Raw genomic sequence first — 14,845 nt, forward strand, 5'->3', positions numbered from 1 at the left:
AGCTGATGGAGCTGGGTGGAGCGGCGATCCGAGAGAGCGGAGGACGACAGCGCCAGTGTCACTCTGGTGGCACGAAGGGACATTACACAGCACGATGTCGCAAGTGTTATTTTGGGTCTGGAGGCGGCAGGCAGGGCACCCACACTCGTTCAGAGACCTCTGCTGTGCACTGTACCCTACCCATCCACTTTCCTGATCAAATTGTAGTTCCCCAGTGTAAGGCACTAGTCGATTCAGGCGCAGCTGGGAACTTTATGGACAGGGAATTCTCACACAGTCTAGGCATTTCATTGGTTCCCCTATCCATTCCACTCCCCATCAGAGCACTTGACAGTCGATCATTAGGGTCCAGGTTTGTTAGGGAAGTTACAGCACCAGTCACCATGGTTACCCACGAGACTCACTGCGAGCAAGTCACCTTTTTTTATTATTGAGTCTCCTGCTTTCCCTGTGGTATTAGGTATTCCTTGGTTAGCGCACTCATTTTCCAAAACGCAGGCGACCAAGTTACCACCTCATCGAGCGGGGGATTGCGCGATAAACCTCCGGGTAGACGCTGTGCCTCCCAGGAGTCATGTGTATCCCCTGTCACAGGCTGAAACGGAGGCTATGGAAACATACGTCACCGAGTCCCTGCGCCAGGGGTTTATACGTCCCTCCACTTCGCCCACCTCCTCGAGTTTCTTTTTTGTGAAGAAGAAAGACGGCGGTCTGCTCCCTTGCATTGATTATCGATCACTGAACAAGGAGACAATACGATTTAGTTATCCTCTCCCCCTCATTCCTTCAGTGATCGAGTCAATGCATGGGGCACACTTCTTCACCAAATTAGATCTCCGGAGTACGTACAACCTGGTGCGTGTCCGAGAGGGGGATGAGTGGAAGACAGCATTCAGCACAACCACGGGGCATTACGAATACCTAGTGATGCCCTACGGTTTGATGAATGCTCCATCCATCTTCCAGTCCTTTGTAAACGAGGTGTTTTGGGACATGCTTGGTCGCGGTGTAGTGGTCTACATCGATGACATTCTGCTGTATTCCACTACGCGCGCCGAGCATGTGTCCCAGGTTTGCAAAGTGCTGGCCCGACTGTTGGAAAATGACATTTATGCCAAGGCAGAAAAGTGTCTGTTTTTCCAGCAGTCCGTTTCCTTCCTCGGATACCGCATTACCACCTCAGGCGTGGAGATGGAGGGAGATCGTATTTCAGCCGTGCGTAATTGGCCGACTCCAACCACGGTTAAGGAGGTGCATCGCTTTATTGGCTTTGCCAACTACTATCGGAGGTTTATCCGGGGCTTTGGCAAGGTCGCAGCTCCCATTACATCTCTGTTGAAGGGTGGGCCGTCCCGGCTCCGCTGGTCTGCTGAGGCTGACAGGGCCTTCAGTAACCTGAGGGGTCTGTTCACCTCAGGTCGGTACTGGCCCAACCCGATCCATCACAGGTGGATGCGTCCGAGGTAGGCACACCACCCAAGCTCGATGACATTCTGGTGTATTCCACTACGCGCGCCGAGCATGTGTCCCTGGTTCGCCAAGTGCTGGCCCGACTGTTGGAAAATGACCTTTGTGCCAAGGCAGAAAAGTGTCTTCTCCAAGAAGCTCAGCCCGGCGGAGCAGAACTACGACGTTGGTGATCGGGAGCTGTTGGCTATTGTCCGAGCCCTGACCGTGTGGAGGCACTGGCTCGAAGGTGCGAAACACCCTTTCCTTGTATGGACTGACCCCCGTAACATGGAGTACACCCGGGCAGCGAGGAGGCTGAATCCTCGCCAGGCCAGGTGGGCCCTATTCTTCACCCGGTTTGATTTTACTCTATTATACATCCCGGGTACGAAGAACGTGAAGGCAGACGCATTGTCACGGCTGTATGACACGGAGGAGAGGCCCAGAGACACCCCCATACTCCCGACCTCCTGCATTGTGGCGCCAGTAGTATTGGCGATGGACGCGGATATAGAGCAGGCATTACGCACAGAGCCATCTCCACCTCAGTGTCCAGCTGGACTGCAGTACGTGCCTGCTCTTATATGTGACCGTCTGATCTACTGGGCACACACGTCACCCTCCTCTGGTCACCCAGGTATCGGTCATACAGTGCACTGCCTGACCGGAAAGTACTGGTGGCCTACCTTGGCTAAGGACGTGAGGGTGACGTGTATGTATGTATCCTCCTGCTCGGTGTGCGCCCAGAGTAAGGCACCTAGGCACCTCCCAGCGGGTACGTTACAGCCTTTACCAGTTCCACAACGACCATGGTCTCACCTGAGTATTGATTTCCTTACCGATCTTCCCCTCTCTCAAGGTAACATCACCATCCTGGTCGTTGTGGACCGCTTTTCCAAGGGCTGCCGCCTCCTTCCTCTGCCCGGTCTCCCCACGGCCCTGCAGACTGCGGAGGCCCTGTTTACACACGTCTTCCGGCACTACGGGGTACCAGAGGATATAGTGTCTGACCGGGGTCCCCAGTACACATCCAAGGTCTAGAAGGCATTCATGGAACGTCTGGGGGTCTCGGTCAGCCTGATCTCTGGTTTCCACCCCAAGTCTAATGGGCAGGTGGAACAGGTAAATCAGGATGTGGGTAGGTTCCTGCGGTCCTACTGCCAGGACCGGCCGGGGGAGTGGTCGGTGTTCTTGCCATGGGCCGAATATGCCCAGAACTCTCTCCGTCACTCCTCCACTAACCTAATGCCATTCCAATGTGTTTTAGGTTACCAACCGGTTCTGGCACCGTGGCACCAGAGCCAGACCGAGGCTCCTGCGGTGGATGACTGGTTTCGGAACGCGGAGGAGACGTGGGACGCTGCTCACGTCCACCTCCAATGCGCCGTGCGTCGTCAGAAGGCCAACGCTGACCGCCACCGCAGTGAGGCCCTGGTCTTCGTATCGGGTGATCGGGTCTGGCTCTCGACCCAGAATCTGCCCCTCCGCCTGCCCTGCCGGAAGCTGAGCCCGCGGTTTGTGGGGCCGTTCAAAGTCCTGAGGAGGATCAACGAGGTTACCTATAGGTTATTACTCCCCCATGATTATCGTATTAATCCCTCGTTTCATGTGTCTCTCCTCAGGCCGGTGCTGGCTGGTCCGCTCCAGGAGTCTGAGGTGCGGGAGGTCCCTCCGCCTCCTCTGGACATTGAGGGGGTCCTGGCGTACTCCGTCCGTTCCATCCTGGATTCGAGGCGTCGGGTGGGCGGCCTTCAGTACCACGTGTGGGAGGGGTATGGTCCGGAGGAACGGTGCTGGGTCCCGGTGAGGGATATCCTCGATCCCTCCCTGTTGCGGGTTTTCCACTGTCGCCATCCGGCTCGCCCTGCTCCGCGTCCTCTTGGCCGTCCCCGAGGCCGGTGTCGACGCACTGCTGGAGCTGCGCGTCAAGGGGGGGTACTGTCACGACTTCCTCCGAAGCTGCCTCCTCTCCTTGTTCGGGCAGGTTTCAGCGTTTGTCGTCACTGGCCTTCTAGCCATTGCCGCTCCATATTTGTTTTGTCTTGTCTATTACACACACCTGGTTCATATCCCCTCATTAGTACATGTATAAGTGTTCCCTCTGCCCCCCTTGTCCTTGTGGGTGAATGTTGAATGTGAGAAGAGAGTAGCTCGGTTGAGCTACGTGTACTTTGTATTGCCGGGGTATATTTTCCCTGTGTGCCTGTTTTGTTCCAGTGCGCCTGTTTTGCGCACTGGACTTTTTGACGCTAACTTTGTACTACGGAATAAACTTTGCATTCTGTGATTTACCCTCCTGCGCCTGACTCCTTCAAATGCTTCTGGGGGCAAAGTTACAAAATTAATTTTGAAGTGCATGGCGGGGTGGGAAGCATGGTTTCTGGATGGGGAGGGATGGGGAGGGATGATGCGGGCGGGTGGATGGGGACTGAGAGGGTGAATTGGTCAGGGTTATCTTTATATGCATTTATTAGATTTTCTTTGTCACTGTAACCCCCCTCTGAAAAATTAAAATGACAAAACTAAATAAAAAGCTGGTCACCATTTACAGTTGAAGTCGGAAGTTTACATGCACCTTAACCAAATACATTTAAACTCAGTTTTTCACAAATCCTGACATTTAATCCTAGTAAAAATTCCCTGTTTTAGGTCAGTTAGGATCACAACTTTATTTTAAGAATGTGAAATGTCAGAATAATAGTAGAGAGAATTATTTATTTCAGCTTTTATTTATTTCATCACATTCCCAGTGGGTCAGAAGTTTACATACACTCAATTAGTATTTGGCAGCATTGCCTTTAAATTGTTTAACTTGGGTCAAAAGTTTTGGGTAGCCTTCCACAAGCTTCCCACAATAGGTTGGGTGAATTTTGGCCAATTCTGGTGTAACTGAGTCAGGTTTGTAGGCCTCCTTGCTCGCACATTATCCATAGGATTGAGGTCAGGGCTTTGTGATGGCCACTCCAATACCTTGACTTTGTTGTCCTTAAGCCATTTTGCCACAACTTTGGAAGTATGCTTGGGGTCATTGTCCATTTGGAAGACCCATTTGCGACCAAGCTTTAACTTCCTGACTGATGTCTTGAGATGTTGCTTCAATATATCCACATCATTTTCCTTCCTCATGATGCCATCTATTTTGTGAAGTGCACCAGTCCCTCCTGCAGCAAAGCACCCCCACAGCATGATGCTGCCACCCCCGTGCTTCACGGTTGGGATGGTGTTCTTTGGCCTGCAAGTATTCCCCTTTTTCCTCCAAACATAACGATGGTCATTATGGCCAAACTGTTCTATTTTTGTTTAATCAGACCAGAGGACATTTCTCCAAAAAGTACGATCTTTGTCCCCATGTGCAGTTACAAACCGTAGTCTGGATTTTTTATGGCGGTTTTGGAGCAGTGATTCTTCCTTGCTGAGCGGCATTTCAGGTTGTCGATATACAGTGGGGAGAACAAGTATTTGATATACTGCCAATTTTGCAGGTTTTCCTACTTACAAAGCATGTAGAGGTCTGTAATTTTTATCATAGGTACCACTTCAACTGTGAGAGACGGAATCTAAAACAAAAATCCAGAAAATCACTGTCTGATTTTTAAGTAATTAATTTGCATTTTATTGCATGACATAAGTATTTGATCACCTACCAACCAGTAAGAATTCCGGCTCTCACAGACCTGTTAGTTTTTCTTTAAGAAGCCCTCCTGTTCTCCACTCATTACCTGTATTAACTGCACCTGTTTGAACTCGTTACCTGTATAAAAGATACCTGTCCACACACTCAATCAAACAGACTCCAACCTCTCCACAATGGCCAAGACCAGAGAGCTGTGTAAGGACATCAGGGATCAAATTGTAGACCTGCACAAGGCTGGGATGGGCTACAGGACAATAGGCAAGCAGCTTGGTGAGAAGGCAACAACTGTTGGCGCAATTATTAGAAAATGGAAGAAGTTCAAGATGACGTTCAATCACCCTCGGTCTGGGGCTCCATGCAAGATCTCACCTCGTGGGGCATCAATGATCATGAGGAAGGTGAGGGATCAGCCCAGAACTACACGGCAGGACCTGGTCAATGACCTGAAGAGAGCTGGGACCACAGTCTCAAAGAAAATATTAGTAACACACTACGCCGTCATGGATTAAAATCCTGCAGCGCACGCAAGGTCCCCCTGCTCAAGCCAGCGCATGTCCAGGCCCGTCTGAAGTTTGCCAATGACCATCTGGATGATCCAGAGGAGGAATGGGAGAAGGTAATGTGGTCTGATGAGACAAAAATAGAGCTTTTTGGTCTAAACTCCACTCGCCGTGTTTGGAGGAAGAAGGATGAGTACAACCCCAAGAACACCATCCCAACCGTGAAGCATGGAGGTGGAAACATCATTCTTTGGGGATGCTTTTCTGCAAAGGGGACAGGACGACTGCACCGTATTGAGGGGAGGATGGATGGGGCCATGTATCGCGAGATCTTGGCCAACAACCTCCTTCCCTCAGTAAGAGCATTGAAGATGGGTCGTGGCTGGGTCCTCCAGCATGACAACGACCCGAAACACACATCCAGGGCAACTAAGGAGTGGCTCCGTAAGAAGCATCTCAAGGTCCTGGAGTGGCCTAGCCAGTCTCCAGACCTGAACCCAATAGAAAATCTTTGGAGGGAGCTGAAAGTCCGTATTGCCCAGCGACAGCCCCGAAACCTGAAGGATCTGGAGAAGGTCTGTATGGAGGAGTGGGCCAAAATCCCTGCTGCAGTGTGTGCAAACCTGGTCAAGACCTACAGGAAACGTATGATCTCTGTAATTGCAAACAAAGGTTTCTGTAACAAATATTAAGTTCTGCTTTTCTGATGTATCAAATACTTATGTCATGCAATAATGCAATCATACAATGTGATTTTTTGGATTTTTGTTTTAGATTTCGTCTCTCACAGTGCTTTGTATGTAGGAAAACCTGCAAAATCGGCAGTGTATCAAATACTTGTTCTCCCCACTATAGGACTTGTTTTACTGTGGATATAGATACTTTTGTACCTGTTTCCTCCAGCATCTTCACAAGGTCCTTTGCTGTTGTTCTGGGATTTATTTGCACTTTTCGCACCAAAGTACGTTCATCTCTAGGAGACAGAACGTGTCTCCTTCCTGAGCGGTATGACGGCTGCGTGGTCCCATTGGGTTTATACTTGCGTACTATTGTTTGTACAGATGAACGTGGTACCTTCAGGCGTTTGGAAATTGCTCCCAAGGATGAACCAGACTTGTGGAGGTCTACAATTATTTTTCTGAGGTCTTAGCTGATTTCTTTTGATTTTCAAATGATGTCAAGCAAAGAGGAACTGAATTTTTCAAGCTGTTTAAAGGCACAGTCAACTTAGTGTATATACATTTCTGACCCACTGGAATTGTGATACAGTGAATTATAAGTGAAATAATCTGTCTGTAAACAATTGTTGGAAAGATTACTTGTGTCATGCACAAAGTAGATGTCCTAACCAACTTGCCAAAACTATAGTTTGTTAACAAGAAATGTGTGGAGTGGCTGAAAAACAAGTTTTAATGACTCCAACCTAAGTGTATGTAAACTTCCGACTTCAACTGTATATAGCGCTTTTCTACCAAACTGAGGTCCTTAAAGCACGTTACATAGTAAGGGGGAAACTCACCTCATCCACCATCATTGAATGGCACCCACCTGGGTGATTCACAACAACCATGTTTGTGCCAGAACACTCACCACACATCAGCTGGAGAGGTGCATATGCCAATTCAAATCAAATTGTATTGGCCACATGCGCCGAATACAACAGGTGCAGACATTACAGTGAAATGCTTACTTACAGCCCTTAACCAACAGTGCATTTAAAAATAAAAGTAAAAGTAAAATAAAACAACAACAAAAAAGTGTTGAGAAAAAAAGAGCAGAAGTAAAATAAAATAACAGTAGGGAGGCTATATATACAGGGGGGTACCGGTGCAGAGTCAATGTGCGGGGGCACCGGCTAGTTGAAGTAATATGTACAATTAGGAGGATGATTAGGTGGCCATGATGGAATGGGGCCAGGTTGGGAATTTAGGCACTACTCTTATGATAAGTGCCATGGGATTTCTAATGACCACAGAGAGTCAGGAAACCCATTTAACTTCCCATCTGAAAGACAGCACCCTACGCAGGGCAATGTCCCACTCACTGCCCTGGATAATTGGGATCTCCTTAGACCAGAGGGAAGAGTGTCCCCTACTCGCCCTCCAACACCACTTCCATCAGCATCTTGTCTCCCATCTAGGGACTGACCAGGACCAACCCTGCTTAGCTTCAGAGGTAAGCCAGCAGTGCTATGCAGGGTGGTATGCTGCTGGCATTAAGGGAATGGTCTCTTGGAAACATTCCTTACATCAGAGGAAAATTTTTATTAAACAAGGTTAGTTAATGACCTAATGCAGGGTTCCCCAACTGGCGGCCCGCGGGCCAAATCTGGCCTGCCAGCAATATTATCTGTACCCCCAAATGAATTATGAATATTTGTTTCATAAAAATACAAAATCAAAATTTTTAAGATATCGGACCCGAGATGCAAAACTCCCAAATGCAATGTCCCAAGAAGGAAGTTACCCTACCTAAGTAATGCAAAAGTTACATTTTTACCTTCATTCATAAGGAGAAAGAATGCAGGAAGACAGTCAACTAATAAAGCAGACAGCGGACCATTTTGTGGTGCTGAAACGTAAAGCTGCAACAATCAATCAATAGGAGGTGAACAGCGCCTGGAGCTGAAAATATAGCTAACTTGTTAGACAAGTGTTGCACAGCAACAGCTGGAGAAAACCTACACCAGTCGTGTAATTCATTTCAACAATAATCTTCATTTTAATTTGACTTTACAAACAACAAGAGGGCTTAACTGGAGTCTTTCTTCCGAGCTTATATAAAATAATTTAACTGGCTAAGGTAGGCTATGAGGCTTAACAGCATCTTTAACAGCATCTTTCACAATAAAAAAAATATACGGCCTAATAGAAGTGGGATATTTTTTTATTAGGCCTTACTATTGCAACTGGCTAAAAATGTATCATCTTACATAAAACTATAATTTAAAGACAAAAAGGCGATGTCTGTATCGGGATAGCCTGCTTATTTAACGACAGAACAAACAGAAAATACAGTCAGCTTGAGACCTAAATATCCCTGGATAAGCACTCACAATAATGTTAGTATTTACTAAATACACTAAGTAACTAACTCAATGGGAAAAGTTGCATTTCCCCTCGGACACGATCTTGTGGATGTCGCGTGAGATGGGTGTGATTTTGATGCGCAGGAGTCCTTGATTGACTTATGTGAAAGCCAGTTCCTGTCGTGAGTCTGTATTGCGTTCATAGATGAAAATTAGGACTTGCAGGTGTAAGTCGATCCAAACATTGTTAGCACATAAAATGCAAGTTTCTTTATTGTGCTGTATTCCTCTGAGCATGCACCCAAAAACGCACACAAGGATTCGGCACTTCTGAGCGCATCCCTGATTTGGCTAGATGTCTGGAATTCAATCAGCTCAGTTTGAATTGCGGCCTCATCCAGCGAGGGTATTGTTTTCTTAGCAAGGGAAAATAATTATCCACCTGGGCGGACTGCGAGAGGTTCACGTACAAACGCAATAATATTCTTGGGCATGCTGTTGTCTTCAAATCTGGTGGAGAAGTTGTCCCTCAGCTGCTTGATGAAATCTTCCATCACCTCTGTGACAATGCTGCGGCCTGGTCCCTCTGCCTGTCGTTTCTTCAGTGTGCTGAAGTGCAGTAGCCTTCCAGATGACAAGTCCAAATCGAACAACTCAAGCTTCCTAGTAAAGGCCTCAGGTTTTTCCACCATGTCCACAACTGTTTTCCCTCTTCCTTGTAACTGGATATTTAACCAGTTTAAGTGACAGAATATGTCAGCAAAAAAAGCTGTGTGTGTAACTTGCAGTTAACTCTTCAATGTTTCTGCGTCGGGCCTCTGTCTGGGGCGGGAAGGCCACTGAAAGTTCCATGCTTAGATTCATAATGACGTCTGAGATTGAATTATTTGTAAACAGCTACATTTTCATTGCAAATAAGACACACTGGCTTGTCATTGGGAAAAGATGGTAAGATGAACACATATCTATCCGTACATTCTTCCCTGAAACTTCGATTTTCATTATCCACCTTTCTTTTGATACTTTTTGAGAGCAACATTTTCTCTTGCTATCAAGCTAATTGTTCTGAACGAATGTTGACGTAAAAACAAGTACAGTAGGCTACGTAGACCTGTTTTTCCCACCAATCAACAGAGAAATTGACAAAAGAATATTTGAATAGAGACATGGTGATTTTATGAGCGTAATCAGATCAAAATGATTATGTCATTGTCACTGAATTTATTATGTACCAATCGGATGTGTTAAACATATTGTTCAATTTGTAGTGTAGGCCAATTAATTGTGATAATATTATATACTAATTACGTTCTGGCCCGCCGACTATTAGCTCAGGAAAAATGTGGCCCGAGGCCAAACCTAGTTGACGAACCCTGACCAAATGAGACTTGTTTTCTAAAGTTGCGGGAACGTTTGTTGTTAGCTGGGATGTCAGTCGATCACTCACTGCCTGCCTGCCTGCTTGCTTGCTTGCCTGCCACCTCTGCTCTGTACGGTTTGCTCCATGCAAGACGCTCTGTGAAGTTCCTAAACCACTTCATACACAAGGTTCTCCTAGCCAGTGTTATTACACATGATCAGGATAATGATGGGGGCTTGGCTTTGGCAACAGCAGTCTTCAGATTACAAAGCCTCCAGTGTCCTACACTTCCCCTTGAAATACCCCTATGGCCTCATAGAATTAGAAGCACTCATTCTAATTCTAACTATGAATGGTGTTCCGATGGTTTCAGGATAAGGGGATTAAAAAGTACCTTTCATTTACAAAAGTTTCAAGCTTTCTTTTGATTTCTATATATCTGTGATTCCTAGGTTGTGTTTATTTTTGGAGACAGAGCAGTGCTGGGGTGTGTTTGTGTGTGTTGCCAGGACAGGGGAGAGTAGGGAAGGGTAAACAGGAGGAGACAAGACACAGTCGTTCGTCCCTGAGAGGCAGGCAGCAGTGGGCTCCATGTGGTGTGGTTGACAGTCAGGCGGATGGGGGACACTCCTTTCTTCCACCCTCGCCACAACGCCACCACTCCACTCCCCCGACTGGACCGACCTGAGAGTGGCTGGGTCACATCCAGATGATCTGTCTCGCTCCGCCTCTCCTCCGCTGCTGCTGTGAAGACTCAGAGATTCCTCCTCAGGGCTTCCTCCCATCTGCTTTTGTGCTTCTTCTCAGGTCTTGGCCCAAAGCCTGGGCATTTCCCTGACCCTTCCTGCCTGGCCCAGCAGCAGCTCTCTGGGCTGAGGGCCCTGCTCCGCTCCCCTGTCCCCCTGCCCTTTCACCCCTGCCTCTTATCTTCCCCTTCTGTTCTTGACTGCGTCCCAAATGTCACCCAATTCCCTATATAGTGCACAAAGTAGTGCACTATATAGGGAATAGGGTGCCATTTGGCACACAACCCTTCTTCTGTCCTGTCCCACAGCTGTGACTGCACTCTTTCCTCTCCTCCTCAAAACACGTCGTCCCCGCAGGGAGAGCAGTTCCTCTGGACGTCCAGTAAGTGCCGGGACCCTCTGCTTTCCTCCTTCCTGGACGGAAGCCATTGGCAATAAATTCTGTCTTCACACCCATTTTGACAAATGCACCTTCAACTTCTCAGAGATGAAAATAAATCCAGGGGACACAGAGTGTTCCTCGTCATGTCATATGGGCCCGAAGCCTCTTACACAAACACTGGCAAACACTGGATGTGTCCATTAAAAAACCCATATGCAGATACCATTTTTTATTCTGCACTATAGTGTCTGGATAAGGGGCCATCAAGATGAGAGATTTATACTGGTGAGTTTGAAATCACAAATCAGTGCAAAATGAATTAAATATTGCCTGTGTAAAATCGCAGACAGACCAAATTAATCTGATTCAGATTATTAGAACAACTGTATTGTTTTTAAAGCTCGTCCTATTGTTCTCCTCAACACTACCTTCCTTTCCCTCCGTTTCATTGATCAATACCAGAACTGTTATGAAGGACCCAAAGCGAGGAAAATCAGAACATAATTCTTATTACATACAGTATGTTCAAGACATCTGTTCAGGATGTGCATCTCTTCGTCTGTTTTTGTCTGTCTGTTGTCTATACACATAAATGAGATTTCCATGCTGCGGATCACGCATTGATTAATATGCGGATACTAATATGTATTATGTTTGACTGGGACCACTAGTAAATCATAGGCCGCTGCCTGCCTGTCAGTGATCATCCAAATATACACACTCCTTTGTTTGTGGTGTGCTAATCAATGACAATCATAAATATAAATGTTCATATCATAATTTGTTTTTCAGTTCTTGTATGTATGCTAAGCTATACTCACCCAAAGAATGCTGCCTTGGTTGCAACCTATGCCAAAAGATAGCATACAGTATGTCTATTATTTCACAGGACATGACATCACAGCTGGGCCGTCTCCCAAAAAGCACCATCCATCCCATTCACAGAGATACAATTAGACCCATTACCATTCCTAAACCATGACATTGTCTGGTGATGCAAAACTATGAAAAACTGGCACGGGTATTGGAATTGCTATCGGAAAACCTGACATACCTCATTGCCTTCAAATCAAAGATCCCACATCGGGCACTCAATGGGTGGAGAGGCAACCTTGGCTGAGAGGACCGGCAGATGATGAGTTATGGAGTAATAAGGCTGCCTAAGCAAAGAATCTGAGTAAAATAATCTACTATATTCGAGAATCTGAGTAATCCACCATTATAGTATTTTTTCAGTTTTTAGCATCAAATGTTTCCCCGGTGGCCAGAGCTTACTCATGGGTTAATATTTGCCCTGAACATTATGATAAAGGAAGACGTTTTCCATTGAAAGGCCCAACAATTAGATAAGTAAAGACAAGAAAGACATATGTCAAAGTCAAATTGTAATGGAGAAATGGTGGTTACTGCACACTCTTTGAGCTCTAATGAGCTGGAGGTCAGAAACATATGTGATACAAGATGCCAGGATCTGTTCTCACAAAAACCTTGAAGTGAGCTCCAACAGTCTCCACTCACCTGCATTTCTAAGAAAGTGATGCTCATAGTTAGTGATGACCCTGGTGTTGGGGTCGTAGAATCCATCCCCACAGTCATAGCAGCCATCTGGGATGACACGCAATGAGCCTAGGTCGGTCAGCTGAGACTCCCCTGCCAGGACAGATATACAGAGAGTCAGTGACTGGTCAAGTATTGAGACAAACAACAAAAAGCAGAAGTGACTGAATTTGAGAAAAAAAATAGAGATTGTGGTAAAAACCATTGAGATAATATATTATATTCCATTGCTATGGTATAGAGACTGAATAGATGATTACCCTAATTATTTTTTTAAGTTGCACTATGCAGAAATCGCTCTGCCATTTCCTGATTGCTAAAACACCAATAGCTCGCCTAATTTCAGTTTATGTGACAAAATAAGCAAGCATAGTGTAGAGAATCATTGTACCATCTAAACCGCTCTGAAATATATTTTCAATAACCAAAAATATTGTTGTTTCAGCTGTTTCAAGCTGGTGTACAAAACCGAAAGTAAAAGACGCAAAAACAAATCTAAGAAACAGGACGTATAGACTTGCTTTCAAGTAGAATGATATATTTATAACTCATATTTCTATGAGAATTTGGTCAGGTCGCCCAAAAAGTTACATATTGCCACTTTAAGGATTTGAGGATTTAGTCTGCTTGTATTAAAGAGGAACTGACACTGTTTTAGCACCATTAAATCTTATTAAAATATGTTCATATACACCCTCTGGAAGATTTTCACAGAAAAATAAGCTATAGTTTACCTGCAGGTTTGAGTCCATTGCACCTCTCAGTGTAGAACTGTCTGTCATAACCATCACAGAACCATCACCATGTCATAACCATCACAAAAAAAAAAAATACAAAAAAAAAAAAAAAAAACTCCCAGTCCTTCACTTGGTACTCCAGTCCATCAGAGAAGGTATACTTTCCCTGTGGATGAAACACTTTGTAGTTTCAGTGATTAAAACACTGTAGTACCCTGCATCAAACTGTTTTAGTTTTTCATCAACTTGAAACTTGCATCTAATGGCAAAATAGGGCTATTAGGCAAAAAAGAGACAAACTTGTGTTTGGATTGGGGAATTACATTTTACCACAACATAGGCCTATGTAAATATAGTGAATTGTCTTTTAATCGTGCATCATTTGTTAAGAGGTCTAGGCTATGTTCCATATCCTGTGGAGTTTTTACCACGAACAAAGGCTCTGAGCTGGCTGGGAGTCAGGTGTGTTTGGTCATGAGCTTGCTTGCAAGATCATGTCTAATGGACCGTAGTAATCATGATAATAATCGAACTACCTACTATTATGGCTGAGATACGCATGAATGAACGGTTGACCAAAAAGGAATGCATTTCCTGTGTGGAGCATGCAGAGAGCACATGTAGGAGTAGAGGTATAGCAACGTAATAATTGCGACAATGAATGTATATCATTGCTAAAGGGGACCAGATGTAATGTCCACTATAACCAATGTGAAACACACACATAGACCTACACATGTATGAAGGTCCACACACACACACACACACACACACACACACACTCACACAGAAAGTATGCTACACACATGTTTGGATATCCCTTTCTCCCAAGTTCCTTCATATTGGCTTCCATTTGTAAAATGGAGTACACCTTTTCCATGGATCATGCCATTCTTCATCTCCCCAACATATCTTGTCTCTGTGGGGAACTTATACTCTCCTTCTCCCTCCATCCTGAGGAACAGAGCAAATTACATAGCTAATTCACCAGTGGTGAGATGAGAACAACAATGAACTTTGAACTTCAACTTGTGCAAGAACTGGTGCAAGCTAGCTAGCTACCCAACATTTCAATTTTGACACAGACCATTTTGCTAAATTGCTATGATAAAAATAGTGATTCATTTACCTGCCATTCTTGAAGGCTCCAGTGTAACTGCTACCTGTGAACTCCATATTTGTTATTTTATTAAAAGTTACATAGAGAAACTGGTTTTTTTGCGGTCGTCACTTGTTACCACAGCCACAAATTCATAAACCCCGCATATTTCTACAATTTCTCTTCTTAGTGTGATTTTAAACCTAACGCAAACCTTAAATTTAGACCAAAAAGCACATTTTGGTTTTCATGGACTTTTAAGATTTGGCAAATTTTGACTTTGTGGCTGTGCTGTCTGGTGGAAACCGGTTTCTGCAACTAGGGCTGCAGTGCAGTGCAGGGTGTTTGTTAGA

The 14,845-nt window shown here is 45.5% G+C and overlaps 1 protein-coding gene across 1 annotated transcript in view; it reads right to left on the minus strand.

Moving 5' to 3' along the window:
• The window catches only part of morn5 (MORN repeat containing 5), a gene marked incomplete at its 5' end in the record, with an annotated part of 32,098 nt that extends 17,529 nt beyond the window's left edge, over window positions 1-14,569 (minus strand). Inside the window, 5 exons of the mRNA XM_084159253.1 lie at window positions 12,618-12,749; window positions 13,391-13,445; window positions 13,476-13,559; window positions 14,200-14,347; window positions 14,523-14,569. Of these exons, the coding sequence (XP_084015379.1) occupies window positions 12,618-12,749; window positions 13,391-13,445; window positions 13,476-13,559; window positions 14,200-14,347; window positions 14,523-14,569 (466 nt within the window). The remainder of the gene's footprint in view (window positions 1-12,617; window positions 12,750-13,390; window positions 13,446-13,475; window positions 13,560-14,199; window positions 14,348-14,522) is intronic.
• Window positions 14,570-14,845: the final 276 nt, after the last annotated feature.

This window comes from Coregonus lavaretus (assembly GCF_964263955.1).
Source record: "Coregonus lavaretus genome assembly, chromosome: 4".
Lineage (NCBI taxonomy): Eukaryota > Metazoa > Chordata > Actinopteri > Salmoniformes > Salmonidae > Coregonus > Coregonus lavaretus.